This window comes from Lolium rigidum, chromosome 6 (assembly GCF_022539505.1).
Source record: "Lolium rigidum isolate FL_2022 chromosome 6, APGP_CSIRO_Lrig_0.1, whole genome shotgun sequence".
NCBI lineage: Eukaryota > Viridiplantae > Streptophyta > Magnoliopsida > Poales > Poaceae > Lolium > Lolium rigidum.
In genome coordinates, this window is record NC_061513.1 from 186407081 (window position 1) to 186427004 (window position 19924).

At 43.7% G+C, this 19924-nt stretch overlaps 2 protein-coding genes across 7 annotated transcripts; both read right to left on the reverse strand.

Moving 5' to 3' along the window:
• Positions 1–4696: 4696 nt before the first annotated feature.
• Positions 4697–14190, reverse strand: LOC124661828 (protein LNK2-like). Of its 4 annotated transcripts, none has more exons than XM_047199712.1 (9): positions 13964–14189; positions 13431–13758; positions 13181–13274; positions 12962–13067; positions 12769–12864; positions 11322–11993; positions 11055–11212; positions 5053–5195; positions 4697–4964 (listed from the first exon to the last, which is right to left on the reverse strand). In XM_047199712.1, exons 1-9 carry the CDS (start codon positions 13994–13996, stop codon positions 4915–4917), a joined length of 1680 nt encoding a protein of 559 aa, XP_047055668.1. In that variant the 5' UTR covers positions 13997–14189; the 3' UTR covers positions 4697–4914. The 4 variants fall into 4 exon arrangements, with proteins under 4 accessions (XP_047055668.1, XP_047055667.1, XP_047055669.1 ...); XM_047199711.1 differs by having other exon boundaries at positions 13181–13298; positions 13964–14188; XM_047199714.1 differs by lacking the exon at positions 4697–4964 and adding an exon at positions 5885–5979 and having other exon boundaries at positions 5087–5195; positions 13181–13298; positions 13964–14190.
• Positions 14191–15489: 1299 nt separating this feature from the next.
• Positions 15490–19793, reverse strand: LOC124666611 (PITH domain-containing protein 1-like). Of its 3 annotated transcripts, none has more exons than XM_047203953.1 (10): positions 19473–19793; positions 19244–19324; positions 18327–18376; positions 17413–17490; positions 17273–17330; positions 17141–17190; positions 16553–16661; positions 16411–16472; positions 15820–15879; positions 15490–15712 (listed from the first exon to the last, which is right to left on the reverse strand). In XM_047203953.1, the coding sequence occupies exons 1-9, from the start codon at positions 19554–19556 to the stop codon at positions 15837–15839; spliced, it is 615 nt and encodes a 204-aa protein (XP_047059909.1). In that variant the 5' UTR covers positions 19557–19793; the 3' UTR covers positions 15490–15712; positions 15820–15836. The 3 variants fall into 3 exon arrangements, with proteins under 3 accessions (XP_047059909.1, XP_047059908.1, XP_047059907.1); XM_047203952.1 differs by having other exon boundaries at positions 15490–15716; XM_047203951.1 differs by having other exon boundaries at positions 15490–15879; positions 19473–19792.
• Between the last annotated feature and the right edge of the window lie 131 nt (positions 19794–19924).

The following is a 19924-nucleotide window of genomic DNA, read 5'->3' on the forward strand; positions in this document are numbered from 1 at the left end:
GACCCAACACTGTCTACAGGAATAGAAGCGTGCGTAGACATGCAAGGATGCAAATGTTTGAGCTCTCTCCGAACGATCGATCGAGTTACTCACTCGAGAGCCCTCTTTATAGTACGCAACTAACCTATAAACCGATCTCCCAACTAAAACACAAGACCGGTAAGGAAGAAACCCTATCAATAGCAAACCTTAATCTTGCGCATTCCACTTGAGCTCGATGATGGCGATCTTGACCGCAACAAGATGGAATGCCTTCTTGATTGTTCTTTCTTGATGAAGTCTTGTGGACTGCTCCCCCATAATCCACCATGGGAGAGCTTCTTCTTCGGTGCATCTTCACATATTCATGGTCACCATATGGATGGCAAGATTCAAGCAAATGATCTCTTCGAGATGGCTCATCTTGAACTTGCACTTCATTTCTTCATTCTTTATCGTTGATTTCTTGAAATTAAACTTGAGGGCTCTCTTCATCTTCATCTTCGAGACATACTTGACACTTGATCTTCTTCATTTGCTTCTTATTGCAATCTTGAAGCCAACATATGGTTCAAGCATTGCCTATGGACAACTCCTACAAATATAACTCAATGCAAACATTACTCCATAGGGATTATCATTAATTACCAAAACCATTCATGGGGGCTCCATGCACTTTCATCTCTGCATGTTGTCTCTGGAACCAGAAGTTGTAGAAGCATGCGACTCCAGGCCCAAGTGGGCAAATACCCATCACTAATCCTCATTGATTCGGGCAGTTCTGCTAACTTCATCAGTCAGCAACTTGTGGATAGGCTACAGTACCCAGTCAGCAGTATGGTACCATCAAAGGTTAGTGTTGCGGGGGGAGGCACGATTGAGTGCACATGTTACTTGCCAGCAGTTACTTGGCACACACAAGGCCACCAGTTTACTGCCGATCTCAAGATATTGCCATTATGGTCATATGACATCATTTTGGGCATGGACTGGCTAGAAAACCAGGATAATGGAAAATGTGGGTTAGCTGGCAAAAGAAGACTATGAGGTTTAAGCATGAAGGTAAAAGGATCACTCTCAGAGGGGTCAATCGGTCCCAGACAGCTGTACTGCTATTTCTGCTCACTCTCTCCAGGGAATGTTGAACAGTGGAGAGGTATGCCAATTGATTGAGTTGTGGCCTATTGAGGATGATACAGTCCCATATGAAGCTCCTCCATCCTCCCCTGGGGCAGTACAGAAAATCCCCCCACAGTTCGATCAACTATTCCCAGAACCAAGTTCCTTGCCACCTCATAGAGAGTGTGACCACCATATTCCCTTGTTGCCAGGGGCCAAACCAGTAAATGTCAAGCCCTAGCCTAATTCAGCATATCACCAGCCCCTTTGCATCTTCAGTCATTGTAGTCAAGAAGAAAGATGGAACTTGGAGATTCTGCATTGACTACAGAGGCCTGAACAACATTACTATGAAAAACAAGTACCCTATGCCGATCGTGGATGAGTTGTTGGATGAGCTGTCCAGTTCACAGTGGTTCACCAAATTGGATTTGCGTGCCGGCTATCATCAGATATGTTTAGTGCCAACTGATGAGCACAAGACGGCTTTCAAGACACACTTAGCGCTATATGAATTCAAAGTGATGCCTTTCTGGCTCACAAACGCACCAGCCACCTTCCAGTCAGCTATGAACAACATTTTTTCCAACATGATCCGAAAATGTGTGTTAGATTTCATGGATGACATCTTGATCTGTAGCCCCACTCTAGAGGATCATCTTTCCCACTTGCAGGAAGTATCTCAATTGCTACATGCTAATCAACTTTCGGTCATGCTCTAAATGCTCCTTTGCTCATGAGAGTTTGGACTATCTGGGACATGTCAGTAGTCGACATGGTGTTGCCACTGATCCCACCAAAGTGTTGGCAGTCCAAGAATGGCCAGTCCCTAAAAATGTCAGGCAAGTGAGAGGGTTTCTAGGCCTTACTGGGTACTATAGAAAGTTCATCCAGAATTATAGTTTGATCAGTCGAACCCTGTCAGATCTGTTGAAAAAGGATCAAACCTTCCACTAGAATTAAAAAGAGCAACATGCCTTTGACTTCTTGAAACGGAAAATGCTTGAGGCTCCAGTTCTGGCCCTCCAAGATTTCTCCGTGCCCTTCACTGTTGAAACTGGCGCGTGCAAACGAGGTGCGGGAGCGGTCCTTATGCAATGTGGACACCCACTGGCTTATTTCAGTAAGGATCTGGGTCCGATAGCACAGACCATGTCTACTTACGAGAAGGAATGCTTAGCCATCCTTATCGCAATGGATAAGTCTCCTATCTACAGCACGCACCTTTTACAATCATCACCGATCACAGGAGCCTTGTTCACCTATCAGATAGAAACTTACCAATAAAATGCAACAAAAAACGTTAGTCAAGCTTATGGGTTTGCAATACAAACTGGTTTATCGCAAGGGGAAGGACAACACCGCAGCGGATGCTCTGTCTAGGCTGCCAGTTGAGAATGAATTGCATGCCATTTCTCTCTGCCGCCCCCGTTGGCTTGAATTTGTTGTTCAAGGGTATATTGAAGATGAGCAAGCAAAAAACTTTCTTCAAGAACTTAGGCTGGTGAGTCCTAATACTCGAGGGTACTCTCTGAACCAAGGAATTATTCGCTTCAAGGATGGAATATGGTTGGGCAATAACAAAGATGCCCACGACACCATTTTGCTGTCTCTGCACGATAGCGGAGTGGGTGGCCACTCAGCATTCCTGGGCACATACCAGCGAGTCAAATCATTGTTTTCTTAGCTAAAAATGAAAGAAGCAGTGCGCAAATATGTCCAACAATGTGTGGTCTGTCAGTAGGCGAAGGCCGAACATGTCAAGTTCCAGGCTTGCTGAACCCTCTCCCAATCCCTACGGACGCTTGGGGTACAATCAGCATGGATTTCGTCGAGGGTCTACCAAATCAGGAAGCTATGATTGCATCCTAGTCATCATTGACAAGCTGACCAAATATGGTCATTTTATTCCTCTTCGCCACCCATACACAACTTTGACAATTGCCCATAAATAGGTTGACACGGTCTATAGATTGCATGACCTGCCCAATGTGGTGATCTCTAATCGAGGCCCAATCTTTACTAGCAAGTTGTGGCAGGATCTGTTCAGGCTAACAGATACAAAGATGAACATGAGTTCAGTGCACTATCCACTGGCCAGACAGAGAAGTTGAATCAGTGCCTTGAGTCCTATCTGCGCTGTGTTGTTCATGCGTCCCCAACAAAATGGGCACGGTGGGGAATATTGGTATAACACCAATTTCCATTCAGCATTGGGAAAACCCCATTTGAGGTTCTCTATGGATACAAACCTCGGCATCTGGGGGTCTCCAACCTACAGTTTGACACACCTTCTGAGTTGGCTGGGTGGTTGCAGCACAGGCAAGAGACAGCAGAGCTCTGCAGCAGTTGCTGCACGTGCAGCAACACATGAAGAACCAGGAAGATAAAACCGAACCGAGCGCGTGTTTTCTGTTGGTGATATGGTATAGATGAATCTACAACCGTATGCACAGATATCAGTGGCGAGAAGGTCGAACCACAAGCTGGCATTCAAGTTCTTTGGCCCATATGAGGTCATATCCGTGTGGGCAAGGTTGCGTACAAACTAAAGCTACCAGCGAACAACCTGATTCACCCAGTTCTTCATGTCTCGCAACTGAAGAAATCAGTAGCAAGGAGCCATAAGAGAGAGAGGAGCTTGAGACGGGGAGTGAGCCTACTTCATTTTGTCTTTTTTTCTTCCTCTAGTAGCATCACTAGCGTCGGTGACATTGGAGAGACGAGGGAAGGGCTTTGCAATGGTTGATACCACCTCTTCTTATCTTAACACGCCACGTAATCTAGATATAATAATAAAACATCGATACACACCTTTTTTGTATAGAGCTTTTGTCAAATCAAAACACCGTTATGTAGATCAAAGAAGGATTAAAATAAACTAGATTAGAGGCAACATTACCTATACTAAGGGTCCACTTTTGATCATGCGAGAGCCTGCATAAGTGGAATCGAACGTTCCTAGCAGGTTAACTTTTAGGTTGCTTAAGGAAAGAATTATTTCGTGGGCAAGCAAACAGGCTAAATTGTTCTATCTATCTGTGAGAAATAGGATTGTTGGGAACTAAACACGCTCTATGCAACATGTGGAAGTGGAGTCTGATGCTTTGGTGCTGATTCAAGCAGTTTCAGCAGATGAGTTTGACCGTGCTCCAAATGGTGTTTTATTTAGGGAGATTAAATCCTTTTCTTTAGCAACTTTAATTCTTGTATTTTTAAGTACTGTCCCAGGGCTTGTAATTCTGTTGCGAACGCTTTAGCGTCGTATGGTTAGAAGTTGGTCCATCTTCCCCAAGCCGTATGGCCGGATGATGCTCCAGGCTTCGTTCGTTCGTTTGTAGCCAGCGATCTTGCAGTGCTCTCTGGTTGAATGAAGGTTTTGTTCCAGATTATAAAAAAAACACGCCCTAAAGGAAATATGGGATGACTTTTCTAAGAGAGCATAAATTGAACAAGAAAGATGTACTAGCCTCTCTCTCTCTCTCTTAGCGCTCTTCAGATGCAAGCTTTCTAGTCCCATCTCGACATTAGTGCACTGCATACAGTTCTCGCTAGATGTGATGCGAGGGTAAAAAGCCTAAAATGACGAAGTAGCACGGCAGAAGACCAGCAGGACACTGATCGTCATTTATAGAGCTACCAATCAGATTTTGAAAAGTGTCTTGATGTTACACCACGTACACTAAGAAGATCAGCTATCAAGGGCGTATAAAAAATGCAAATACAGAATACCTATTTTACTGTCATTTGAGTGAACTCAAATCTTAACACATCTTACATTACCGCTGAAGGTTGCATTGCCATTGCCAGCGTATTCTATTGACCTGCTGATGGTACCAGAGGAGTGTTTCTAGGCATCTTCGGGTCTGCACAATATTGCAATAAACAAGCCATCATGCTTATTTGTTCTAGACGCAGATCTCGTAGTAGCACATACAGATTTAACATACTCACCAGCTTCAAGTGACACTGGAGTCAAAAGTAAGGTTTCTTCCTTTGCAGATGTTGCAAACTTTGAACATGGTCTATGAAACAGCAAATGGGCCACAATTCGATCGATTGGATTTGTGTCTGTTTCTGCTTCCTTCAACGGAGATCTGAGATCACAAATACAAGGATGAATCACTGAAAAGCCGCACAAAAAAGGTACTATGAGCTACAAAATGCACAGAAGGGTATCTTGCTGCTTGGTGCTTAGATGCCACAACTGAAGGTAAATACGAAGAGCTTAGCCTTGCTCCTAGGAGCATGTGAAGTGCAGGCCTCAACTACTCGCTAGGGTTATATCAGAGCATCTCACATGTTTATCGTTGTGGCTGTCCCTTTTGCAAGTCTTTTCTTGTATGATCCTACAAGGATGCATGCTCCAGATACACTAAATAACTAAAGTTTCCCAATATCAGGGAAATGCTTGCCTGTTGCCTCAAGCGCACCATAGTGCCCCTATCAAGATGTACATGCCGAAGGAATAGAGGTAACCAAAGATTTTCAAGAACTAATTAAGAATTAACTGTTAAGATTTGCAGCTAACTTGTACGTCAAGGATGTATCGTTAGGACGTTAAGATCCGTGACAATCTCTTCTGATCTTGTATATCACGATTATGCCATGTGTGCCCTAGTGCACAATATATAAAAGGGATCCTGATGTCGCCCGACCGAGGTGTGTCAATCCAACCTGTTCTCTATCTATTTTTCATTAACAGAAAGTATTATCTTTTACAAAATATAGTTTACTTCAGGAAATAAAATAATATGATTATGTAGTTTCCTGATTTCTTATTTACCTGGTTTTTTCTTTTCCTTTCATACCCCAGCAAGATACTTTTGATCATGTCGTAGTTTCCTGATTTCTCTTATTGTCCTTTCCTTTCGGCTTTCCCTTTGAATAACACATATTGTGTATGAACTATATGAAACTGTAACAGGACCGCAAATTTCATAACGATAGCACATGCATAGAAAAGGATTAAAGGATGCACATATATAACAGCAACATGGAAGAGTACACCGGCATTCTCAGGAATAAGAAAAGCGGGAACCTACAGGATATGTGCACCTTTAACAACTTCATTAACTCCCATGGGCTTGTAGAAATCCCTATCTTGGGTCGAGCTTTCACTTGGAGCAATATGCAGGAGAGCCCTTTACTGGAACAAGTTGACTGGATTTTCTCGTTGGTACTTTGGACCTTGACATTCCCCAACACTGAAATAAAACCTCTCTCCCGCAACACTTCAGATCATGTTCCTCTCCTAATCTCAGTGGGTACTGATATACCTAAGGCTAAAATCTTTCGCTTCGAAATTTTATGGTTGGATTGCCATGGTTTCATGAACATGGTGGAGAACGCTTGGGCAATTCCTTGTCGTGCAAGGGACTGCGAATGGATTATTTCGTCGAAACTCAAAAATACCAGGAAAGCCCTGAAAAACTGGGGTAGAAATACCTCACGTCTCTCGATGTGGATGGATAGATGCAACCTGGTGCTTAATCTTCTCGATGGTTTGGAAGAACAGAGACTCCTCTCTATTCCAGAATTCAATTTTCGTAACATCCTTAGAAAATGCATGGCCAATCTTTTACACTACAAGCGCATCTACTGGAAGAATAGAATTATGCACCATAAGGTGGGTTAAACTTTTTTTTTTTTTTTTTGACCTGAAGGTGGGTTAAACTTGGAGGGGAGAATACGAAATTCTCCTCAGGCTCCTCCGACAAACCTTTTATGCACTTTTCCCTTGGAGATTTAATTATGAGGACGGATGGGCTGGATTCTCTTTCCACCTGTTAGAGTATGTCATGGGCCTGGGCCCATTAGTCTTAGGGTTTGCTTAGGGGTCAAGTAAGCCTTGCTTGGGAGTCAAGTAAACCTCTCTATATATGGAGAGGAGATGTATCGATCTAATCAAGCAAGAATTAAGAAGGAAATCCCTTCCCTCTTGCCACCGGCCGTGGGCAAGGTCCCCGGCCGGCTCTCTCACGCCATCCCTCTAGCAGCACCATAACACTTGGTATCAGCTTTCCCGGGTTCGATCATGTCCAGCCCTCCACCGAGTTCTTCCCACCCGCCGCCGCACTCCGACGTCCCCGCCGTTCTCTCCCCGGCGGAGATGACCGCAGCCCTCTGCGATCTCACCACTGCTGTCCAGGAGATCCGCCTCTTCCTGGCCGGTCCCTACGGGCCGCCGCCGGCGCTGCTGCCGTGGCAGCCGACGCACCAGGCGGCCTCCGCCGCGATCGCCGGGCCGCTGCAGCCGACGCTGCTGTTGTCGTCGCCGCCACCCGATGCCGGGCTGCTGCAGTCCCCGCTGCCGCTGTCCACCATCTTCGGGCCTGGCCCTACCTCGGCGCCGAGGGTCCCTCTTCTCCAGCAGCCGGCCGCCTTCTTCCCCACCGGGACGCTACATCAACAGCAGCTGCTGCCGCCGCCACCAACGCTGCCGCTGCAGCTGCTGTCCTCACCGACGCTGTCCCTGCCGTTCGGTGGGCAGCTGCCGTCGCCACCAACACCGCAGCAGCGGCTGCTGCCGCCACCGACGCCGTCTCTGCCTTTCGGCGGTGTGGGAGCGACCTTGGCCCCGGGCTCTACATCGACACGTCATGGGCTTGGGCCCGTTAGTCTTATGGTTTGCTTAGGGGTCAAGTAAGCCTTGCTTGGGAGCCAAGTAAACCTCTCTATATATGGAGAGGAGATGTATCAATCTAAACAAGCAAGAATTAAGAAGGAAATCCCTTCCCTCTTGCCACCGGCCGTGGGCAAGGCCCCCGGCCAGCCCTCTCGCGCCATCCCTCTAGCAGCACCATAACACCACCCCTTTCACATCTGAGGAGATTGATGATATTGTTAAATCACTACCCAGTGATCGTGCTCCTGGTCCGGATGGCTTCAACAGCCTCTTCCTAAAGAGGTGTTGGCATATTATTAAAAATGAGTTTCATGCCCTTTGCCATGCTTTTTTAAATGGCACCGCCAATCTCCAATGCATCAACAACTCACATATAACGCTGATCCCTAAGGTGCTCAATCCTGAAAATCTTGGAGACTACAGGCCCATTCGCCTCTCAACTCTTGCCTTAAGCTTCTCACTTAACTCCTAGCTGGCCGATATCGAAGGTGATCCTCAAGATCGTACATCAAAACCAATATGGCTTTATTAAAAATAGGAGCATCGAGGACTGCCTCGCTTGGAGTTTCGAATTTCTTCACCAAGGCCATCAAGCCAAGAGAGAAATCATCATTCTCAAACTTGACTTTACTAAAGCCTTCGACGTGATCAAGCATGACGTAATCTTGGTCATGCTGAAACACTATGGCTTTAATGATCGTTACATCGGATGGATAAATTCCTTTTTGTCTTCAGGCACATCATCGGTCCTTCTCAATGGGGTTCCAGGGAAAACTTTCCACTGCAGAAGAAGTTTGAGGCAAGGCGACCCTCTCTCGCCTCTTCTTTATGTCGCTACAGCTGACCTTCTTCAATTTTTCATTAATAAAGCATGCGAAATCAATCTCCTCAAGCACCCCATCCCACCGGTCAATGGAGATTTCCCAATAATCCAATATTTGGACGACACACTCTTAATTATGCAAGCCTGCCCTCGGCAACTTCTCTGCCTTAAAGGGTATCCTAGAAACTTTTGCCCAATCCACGGGTCTTAGGGTAAAATTTGACAAGTCCTGCTTACTCCCGATTAATATCTCTAATGAAAAAGCGACTCTCCTGGCGGGGCTTTTTGGATGCAAACTAGAATCCTTCCCCTTTACTTATCTTGGCCTTCCACTTGATCTTTGCAGACCTCGCATTCACGATCTCGCTCCACTATACTCCAGAATCAACCACCGTCTCGCTGTCACTGCCTCCTTCCTTTCCCTTGATGGAAGAATCATGGTGACAAAGGCCATCCTCAGCTCTCTTCCAACTTTCTACCTTTGCACTTTGAAACTTGCGGATGGAGCCATCGAAATCGTGGATAAAGGTACAAGAATTGTCCTGTGGGGTAAATTGGAAAATTCAGGCAGACCAAAATCCTTAGTGGCCTGGTATTTAGTTTGCAGGCCAAAGTACAAAGGCGGTCTGGGCATCACTAATCTAGCTGCCCACAATGAGGCTCTTCTCATCAAGTTCTTGCATAAAAATTTTAATAAAGAGAAAATCCCTTGGGTCCATCCCTAATTTGGAGTAGTTACAACAATTCCACTCCACAAGCCACTAATATCTCTAGCTCTTTTTGGTGGAGAGATCTTATCAAGCTTTGCTCAAAGTTCAAAATAATTGCCTCCTGCTCGATTGCTTCTGGTGACACTGCCCTTATTTGGAGTGACAAATGGATTTATTCATGACAAAGTTCCCCAGGCTTCACTCTTTCGCTATTGACAAGTTAGCCTCGGTCAAGAATATCCGACCCGGATGACCCCATTGATGCTTTTCATCTTCCTTTGTCCACCCAAGCTTTCGAGGAATTTCAGAACTTCAATCTCCTTATGAGCAAAACTAGAGCTAATATCAATGCCGAAGAGGAAGTCGTTTCGTCCTACAGTTGGGGCGCCCGTTTCTCTACCAGCAAAGTCTACAAGTTGAATTTTGAACATATTCAGGCTCCCATTTTCTCCTTGGATCTGGAGATCGAAATGCACACCTAAGATCAAATCTTTTTTTCTGGCTTCTCGCTAATGACTGCCTAAATACCAAGGATATGTTACTAAGGAGAAAACTTAACTCTCAACGATAATGGCCTCTCCAGCCTATGCAATGCCGGTTCTGTAGAAACCAGGGATCATCTTTTCTGGAGCTGCACTTTCAGTAGACAATGTTGGCAAGCTATCAATATGACAATTAATGACAGCATGGATCCCCCTCAGTTGATCACCACTGCAAGATGCAACTTTGGAAGACCTTTCTTCTTCGAAGCATTTGCCACTGCTTGTTGGCAGATTTGGAAGCATAGGAACTCTCTCATTTTTGATAATGTAACACCTTCCATTAGCGCTTGGCCTTTTTCTTTTAAAAGGGACCTCTTCCTTCTTTCTTACAGAATGAGGCCTGAAATCTCCCCTTTTGGCCTGGCTAGACGCTCTGTAGTTTGTTTGGGCTATGCCCTGGGCTAACCCCTTCTTTTGTACATTCCTTTCTTCCTTCTTGTACATTTTATCTCTTTTAAAGAAATTTACTGTCGGGGCCTCCCCTACAGTTCAGCTCAAAAAAAATGTGAAGCTAATTAACAAATTAGTGGTTAACATTTGTTTTTTTTCGCGAAAACGCAAAAGCATTGCGTTTCGATGCATTGATATAAAAGAAAGCAAGTGATTAATTTTGGTATAAGTCTTCTGTTTTAGAGTAACTTTTACATGCTTTTGTTCAAAAAATCTAGTGATTAATTCATTTATTCAAAGTTGAACTTATTAATTCAAGTGTATCAGAGCCGAGATCTTGGGTCAAAGTTCAACTTTTGCAATTTAATAAAAAAATCTGCGTGCCCACTTTCTGTCTACGTACATGCCTTATCGAATCATACGTGAGATGCTATGCACGTGTTGGCCTCATGGAGTCACACATGAGTGGGTGTGTTACAATATATATGTATTGCCCACCTTGTTTCTATTAGTTCAGACTTTTGGTTAGACTAGTTGGTGCATGAAACTTAACATGTTGCTAGAGCAGAGATCTTTAGTTCAAGTCTTGGCTTTTCACAATTTAATAAAAATTGCTCTTGCCCTCCTTCCATACACGTATAGGTCTGACATTATATTCACGTGCAGGCCTCATCAAGTGTCACATGTGAGATGGCGTGTTTTAGTATATGTGGATTGCCTACCTTCTTTCCATTAGTTCGGGCTTTTGGTTCTACTGGTTGGTGCATAGCGATGAGACAGCGAAGCCATAAACACCTTGCCGATAACCCAACATGTCAGTGCCCTAATACTTAATTAACCCACTTTGGCATGAAGCAATGTACCTTTTTCTCTTATTAGATGCGCCATTTTCTGTAATATCATCTTCTCCTCTCTTTGAGTTGTCACTGATAGTTCTGTAACCAGCAATTTGTCTCTGCGAGGAACTATTAGCCAAACGAAGCAAACTGTCTCGAATGCTGAGCCGAGTGCTGGTATCCAACTGTGCAAGGAATATAATTTTAGTCAATTTCATTTTCACCGTACCAATCCTGCAACATAAAACAACACAAAACACCAATAACATTTTGGTAAAAGAATAAATGAATGACCTTCCCAAGTGCATCTTTAAGCTCATAATATATTTTTTCCTCCAGAAAGGGATCATCAGGGATTCCAGATTCCCTCTGAATCTCTTCATGGCCAGCTGAAGTCTGCTGTGGTGCATTTTCGTCTATGATACCTGAACTGTAATCTGGATTCTTTTTCCTTGGAGAGTATGCTTGAGCTACCAAGGTGCTGCTGCCAGAACCCTCTTGACCAAATTGTTGCTTCTGTTGTTGAATAGCTATCAGGGCTTGCCGTTGTTGCCGGCGCCTAAGCTTTTCAATCTTTTCTTGGGGTGTCATCATCAGTGGTTTTTCTGTTGAACTTGACTGCTTTGGGGAATCTACTGAAGTTCGGCAACTTGCAGCCACTGGATTTGCCTGATGGCCTTCAGCCTGAATATTTGACACCAACGGAATGCTAGGAAATGGCCATGCAGGATATCCATAGCCAGGAAATTTAAACTGATTAGCATGCTGAAATCTCTCCATGTACTTGCTATCGTGGAGCAGTGTATATTGAAGAGTTTGAACATGCTGTGCAGGAGGCTTGGACAATGAATGCAAACTGTCTATTGTGTGTTCTTGGGAAAAGCCACTGGTAGTGTTGGATGTTTTACTTTTGCTTCTTTCTTCTGGTTTTCTCCGTGATTTAGTTGGCCTTTTCTGCACATCTCCCTACAAAAGTAGCACATTTTTTACGGAGTCATAACGAGCCAGGCCGCTCCTTCAAACAAGATGTAACCAAGTATCTATTGAGTTGAGCTATTTTAAACTACACCTAGGTTCTTAGGCTATCAAGATGGCGATTACAGTAGTAAAAAAGGGGTGCGCAGAAAAGGCAACTTCAGTAGGAAGGAAATAAATCGTCATACATGATGAGAAAATCAATTGCATAGATATATAGAGAAGAGCAGCATACATTACGCCTAGGGCATATAACAATCTTGTTGTTAAGATTTACGATTTCTTCGGTGTTTACTTTACTGGAAGACATCAACTATTGAGGCCTTATCATGTAGGTATCCAAATTTGTCAAGACATGACCAGTTACATTCGAAACAATTCAAAAATATCATTGTGCTGAACAATTGACGTTTCTATGTGTTAACTTAATGGCTTACAAATGATGGCAACCGTGCAAAGAAATTAGTTTTCCAGCTACAGGTGGAAATGAACCCATTCATAGAAAGAACGTGCTGCATCACATGGCTAACTACCTCCTTTGACATCTGATTTACTTTTCAATATTAATCGCCACTGAGATAATTTTTATACTCAGCATACACTAGCATTAGCATCTGCTACCTCCCAAAAATATTGTACTCCCTCCCGCCATAAAAGGATGTCATAGATTTGTCAAAATCTGGATGTATGGACGGAGGGAGTAGTAGATAACAAGAGTAGCCATGAGGTGACTGCTGAACATGTCAGGGCATGTATATGCATGTACCTCGTTTTCTTGTTTGGCTACCCCATTGAGAGTATCATTAATAAGAAGTGAAGAAGATCCACTATCAGAAGATGGTTGCTTACTAAACGATGCACGCTGTAAAATAATCAAGTACATCACATTGATAAGAAACAACTCGGTGCTATAAAAGAAATGGAAGTTTGCAATGCAAATTAGCACTATATAAACATACCAGAGACGGGATTGATTGTGCAGTACCATTAACCACAGCTGAAGACGTGGAGAGAAAATTACTGCCATTGACAACCACCTCATCACGAAATAAGGCTTCGCTGTTGCTGCAGAAGCACAACATGTCATAAGTTATTAAATCAATAACGGTGTTCAATCGTATCCCAAGCTGATTGTTCCCTGAGTTTTCAAGTAAAAAGAGTTAGATTTCCGACCTTACCTAAATAAGCGGTCAAAATCATCAAAATCTCCAATATTACCCCAGTTACAATCAAGAAAGCTGTTACTCTTCTCGTCATGCTCACTGCCAAAAACTTCAGGCTCACCATTCAGCTGCACTGTATATGTGTTAACAAAAAAAAAATATAACTTTCTTCTGACATATATTGCTTCTTCACCTTTGTTCATGCATGCATGTGTAGAACTTTATTTTAAAATGCAAAATAGCATCACAGTAAGATGAAGAAAACCTGATGAGATTCCTGCGACTTTCTGCACAGCAGGTGCAGAACTGAAATCCAAATATGTCGATGCTATATAATCGTTCCTATCAAGTGTAGTGGTCAAAGAAGGCAGGTCAGGCCAGGATTCCATGTCAAGTGGTGTAGGTTGCTTTTGTAAAGCCGGATGTTCAGTTGGACCATCTGAAGTAGGTTCAGTAAGGACTGGAACTGTAGCTGCTTCGTTATCATTCTTCTTCTGGTATCCAGCAAAAACTAATGTACCATCATTCTTAGTATCATTGGGGGGCGCAGGGTCTTCATTCCCATTGAGTTCAGCCCATATTTTGTCTCCTGCCTGCACTCCAAAATCAAACATTTAAGTTTCTGAGCAAAGGGAAGAAAATTAATGAATCTAATGGAATTTTCACCGACACAACGCGCTAAAGCCAAAAGAAGGGCAAAATCCCCTTGTCAAACCACCACATCTAAATCTTGAACGCAACATACACGACAATGCAAAATTGAAGAGAACATGGAGGGCTGGTTTCTTGGCGGCGCACCTGCTGCCGGTCCTCGTCGTTCCAGTCAAGCATCCTCCTGTTCAGGTGGCGGCGTTTGCACCCGAAAGAGAGCACGATTCGCGCTTCCTCTCGGATCCCAGCGGTCGCATATGCCACGAACAGGGGAGAGGAATTAAATCCTCAAATTCGCCGACGCCGCGCCTCTTCCCCTGTCCCTCTCGCGCTCTCTTTCCACCCACCCAGACGAGAGGAGTAGAGTCCAGAGAGTGGCGGACGCGTGGTGGGGGTGGGACTTGGAAGGGAACGCCACGTATGCAGGATCACATCTGAAGTGGTGGCGGAGAGGGCTCGATCAAATGCCGTGCTGTGATTGGCCAACTCAGGTTCGTGGGTTGCGTTAGCGGGCTGCCAGGCGGAATAATGGGCTGGGCCAATTTGGGAGTGGTATATCAGAGTAAATAAAGTGCACCGCAAGTGCTAAAAAACGACAACCTAGGAAACTAGGGTTTTAGGCTACTATGGCGTCGATCGAGACCTTCGTCGCCATCTTCCACCGACAACCTCTTGTCCCTCTCCCTCCTCCTACTCTGATGATACAAGGATTGGCTGGTCCAGCTGTAGCATAGAAAAAAAAATCCTACCAACACAAACAAAAATAACAATTCAACCTATGAGAGCTAAGATCCAATCAATAAGATGCAAAACAAATGAGAGGGAGAGCGCACATCTACATACCCTTGTAGATCAAAAGTGGAAACGTTTGTTAGAACATGACTGGTGCATTCATACTTTCTTCGCGATCCAATCCAATCAAACACCGCATAAACAATACCTTCGAGATGTGCACACATACGGCTTGATGTCGTCTCCTCATTAATCCGGAGGAAAGGTAGATGATATAGAGTCCACGGTATGGTGGTGGTGGAGGAGAATTTCTGCAAGACTTCACCTAAGCCGAAGCAGTGGTGGAAAGGGAGGGAAAGAGATGTCCAAGACCCATGCCCCTCCCCTCTTTATGTAGGGGCAAGGGGTGGGTTGTGGTTCGTGCCCCTCCTACAAGGTTTTGGGACAATAGCTAAAGGGGAGAGAAAACTCCCCCCAAGTTTGGTGGCCCTTAGGGTTTCCCTTTCATTGGCCAGCTGGCCCTAGGTCCTAGGGGGCTGGTTCGCCTAGCACCCTGGCCACACTCCCTTGGTTCATGTGGCCCTCCCCAGGATAGTGAGCCCACTAGCGATCTCTTCGGAACCTTCTAGAAACCCTCCGAAACAATACCGGTGAATTTCCGAACTTTTCTAAAACCCTAAAAAATAACTTTTCTTATATGAATCTTCAAACCATTCCAAACCTCCAAACCTCCTCGTGATGCCCCCGATCCCATCAAGATTCTAAACAAAACTCGGTCTTCACCATAATCTGTTTCTCATTACTACCATAATCCATTGTAGGGAATACACGCATATTTTTAGTTTGTCCAGCTTACCTTCAACTTCAATGGCATATTCTGGGAGCCACGTAGGCTGGTAACCCCAACACACAGCATTATACAAGAAGAAACAACCAACAACTGGAGATCGACAGGTGGAGATTACTCGAATCATACATATCAATAACTCTGATGACACCATCATCGAGCCACTGACCACAAGTACACTGGTATTATACTCAAGAGGCAACGCTACAAGTGACTCCAGAGACAAACCTACAAGTGGTAACAGCAGGACTGTTTATTAATACAGAACTTAACAGACGTCACAGTTCCTCCAGTCGGGAGCAGCACCAGACTTGGATCTGCCTAGGCATGGCATTACAGAGAACGGGATAATTGATAGCCGCCCAAACAGAAACATTATAAGATTCTTTGTGCGCTTTTTGCTCCAGATGCTGTCGTATCGCACCTGACATGTCCACGTGACTACTCAACATGTGAGAAACCACCTCCAGTCTCAGATTTTGTTCTGCACGGGAAAGAACGAGGGTGTTAGGTTGCCCTCAGGTACAAGAAACAGAAGCTAAAACATTAACATGAAACGACAGCGATGTGTGGAACTAATCAACTGCATGGGGAAACTTGTATCTTCTGTACATTTCCTAAACAATACCATATGTATTGGTAAAACGTAAAACTCAACCAAGTTAACATGCTAAGTTAGAAGAGAGGAACCACCAAATGTGGCACAGGAAGATGCAACGGTTCATTTGTCACTCAAGCAACATATGACAAAATAGGTTACTCCTATTTCTTGAAACGGCGGGCACGTAAATTCTTATTATCATGATCTACCTATGATCAAAACCTTTTGCATTCAGTAAAAAATAAAAAAGGGGGCAAGTGAAAAGAACATCTTAAGCACTGCAGAGGAACTACTGAAGTGAAGCATACTGAAGCAATATAACATTTTCCTTATATAGTGTAACTACATTCAGCTCTAATTCAGAAATGATGCATAACAATAACAAGGAGTGGCTCAATAGTTAGGAAAGCTTACTTGTGATCAGAAGGATTGGGCATTACTTCATACACAATTGTGGCCACGACATCCCTTTTGTTCTGCAATAGGTGGCATGGCGTGGATCAGTCACATATCAGCATTCAATGTGATTCCAGACCACGCAAGCAAACATCCATACCTGAGTGGCTTCACCACGCAACCCTATGTAATATATCTTAGTTGTATCGCCACCAAAGTTATCAGGGAAATGCAGTGTTAGGTTGGCCACACCTTGGAACCTTGAATATCTGACAACCGAAAAATCACGAAATACGCAGAAAAACAAGGTAAGGAACGCTAACAAGGAAGAACACAAGTTACTCTGAGCAGAGTCAAAACATAACTTACAAACATAACAGTTACAAGGAATTTAGCGAACAGCAAGAAAAAAAAACTATTGCTGAAATGAAATAACTAACTAGCAAACTAAGTACTGCTGATTTATACAGCACTGACGCATGGATCTATTGAGTTCAGCCTATTGAGCAGCAGAGACGTACAAAAGTAGGTCAAATTTCTCAGTACTATTGCAAACATCGTCACATGAACGTTCTCAGGCCCAACACATCATCCTTGGATTGGATGATTGTATTCTCCAGCTTATACATGAGTTAAAAGGTAATTTATCTAGTGGAGCATGTCATCTAAATAAAGTTAAGATTTATAAAAGGCTTACTTTTGAGGCTAAAAGTCAGTATAACTGAACAGTGTAGGCACAAGCAAATACCTTGTTTGGTACTCAAGAACTCCCCGCAAATTCTCTGCCAGCTCCCATTCCTAGCACAAGCAATACATCTCAAGTTAGAGCCGGAGTTTATTGTCGTGGTATGACAAGAAAAGAAACTAATTAAAATCGCACCTGCACGGGCTGCATGTTTTGAGCATCAGAAAAGTCAATACCTTCTCTATTGATAAACCTGTAAGATATCAATGCGCTCTTATTAGGATGAGTCGAGAAAAAGAAAAGCAAAAAAGAAAAGCGAAAATCCTAAAATTTACGCTCTCATTCTTGAAGGGCTTGTCCCGTCAGCACCACCGACAACAGCAATGCTCTTGATCTTAACATCTGATGTAAATCTACAAGTAAACAGGTAAGTATTAGGATAAGAATACAAGCAAAAACGAAAAGAAGAAAACATGTTCCTTAACATCTGATATATCACAGTATTTCAGTATAAGGCAGCATGAACACAATGTATGCATATTGATCATGAGTAGTGCACAATAGAATGCAGTCAAATTGCTGTTTGTATTACAAGAATAACTTTATGGAAGGGGACACATGTTGTGTACTAGCCTATGATGTCCATTTCACATATTGCCCACTACCTTGAGGAGGTTATTAATGCATAACTAACATAAGGGCCCTAATTCCATTCCGACTCTTCAGGATACTTCAAATAGCTGATGCAAAGGCTAGGAAAAAAAGATATAATTCAATGACTAAAAAGTGCACTACTGTCATCAGACAAATTATTACTGAATGATTGCTCGGTATTGAACCTAATAAAATTGTATATTTGATATCGCCGGAGAGAAGGAGTGAATAAATTGATTAGTACAACGTTCACAAAAAATTAAGCACAGCCACATCGCCCAATGATCAAAACTGAAAAACGACAACAAATGTTTTAACTTACAAAGTCCATCCTGATTTATGCACCCTAAACATTATCGCACGTATATTGACTTATCTAACCAAGACACCACATATTTATGTACCCTAAACACTATAGCAGTCAATCCTACATAGAAGGCATATAAAAAATGTTCAACATGTGATTAAGGTCTGTTTCTGTGTTTTTAAAATTTACACCAAAGGAAGCACATATAGTAGTATGAATATAAGAAGAGAAGGGAACAGGTACAGCCGCATATATATATCTAGTTACAAAGTGATGTGAGCTACTTACGGGATGAAAACAAGCAACTCAGGGTCACCCTCATTACTCTCCAGAAAACCCTGGTGCAGCAAGGATGCCAATATAAGTGAAGGTGACAGGTATAGGAGAAACTCAAGTAATGGCATATGTGCTGAAAACTGATTCATTTTGTAAATTGTAATGAACGCTGTAAACTGCAGCATCAGGATTTCATCTTGGTTCTAGGTACCTTACAGGATTAAGTGGTGGAGAATGAAAGCATAACTAATACAGTAGCTAACATCTCATGCAGAGTAGTGGGGAATCTTTATACGATACGATAAAAGGTACTAAGACATGCACTTCAAAACGTCTGCATACGCAAACCTGTTAGCCTACTGTGTTCCCGCATGCTATTGTGGAAGTGTCAATATGATCATCTTTTCTATTATATAGTATGTCTTATGTGGCTACTCTGAAAGCTTTACAGACATCTTGTTAAGTTATAACTTGAGTCCTTGGCAGACTAACCATGTCAGCAATGGTATAATTGGATTTGCATGAAATAATTTGCCATACCAAGAATGACCTTGTATGGGCAAGATCTGCAAGATAAACTACTAGTACCTAGTAGCCAGTAATAATACAATATAAGAGGCCCATTCGTTCTAATCTAATATCAAAAGAGACGAGGATCATCGATCCACAGCGGGGCCCATCAGTGGATGGTGAAACAAAATGACTGGGAATGACAGGTAATATAGAAATGCCTGACCCGTGGCATATTTGGCTTGAAACAAGCAGCAAGAACAGGGGCATGGTGTCCAGTGGTTACTAAACTACTAGTAGTACTAGATTGCAATCGGAAGTCCCGCTATTGATGTCTCTAAGGGGAACCACCAGGCGTGCCTAAATCAACGCGACATCGACGCTGTTGGTAAATACATATGATAGGGATACGGACATACCCCAGAAGTCTCGAGGCGCTGCTCCCACGGCTTGAAGACCGATTTGACGCTCCCAGCCACAGATTCGTTCAGAGCCACCACCTGTATGCCGTGGAACAAGGGGGAAATAACCGTAAGTACAGTAAATGCAACAAAAAGGACAAGCCCTAATCGATCGCTGAAGAGATGGTAGCCCAATCTGATTACTGAGACAGGAGAGGGAGATGGAGGGGGGATTGGGAGGAAAAACCTTGGGGATGTCGACGTGGTTGTAGAGCGACCAATCTGCGGCGCAGTTGTGAGACTCGCACTCGTGGTCGTGCAGGCACGCCATGCTCGCCCTCTTCCTCGCTCGCCGCGAATGCAGTAGTGGTGTTCTTGTTTGGTTTACTCTTCCTCTGCCGCCTTCTGGTCGGCGGCCTGCCTCTTGTAATACTTCTAGGGCAAAGGCTTTCCCTGTGGAGCAAGAGTCTTTTCTCGGCGTCGTGCAGAGAAATCCAGAGACTCGGGATTCTTCTTCCCTCTCCTTGCAGCAGGGCTTTTTCTTTCCTTTTCTTTTTCTCTGCGGGGATGCCAAATCACCACTATGGTCGGTGTTTGGTGGGGCCGGTAGGCCGTACGCCAATCTATCATGTTTATCCAAATCGTGTCCAGGGGGAAGGGACAATCGCAATGAGGCTTTCTCATCAAAAAATAAATCCG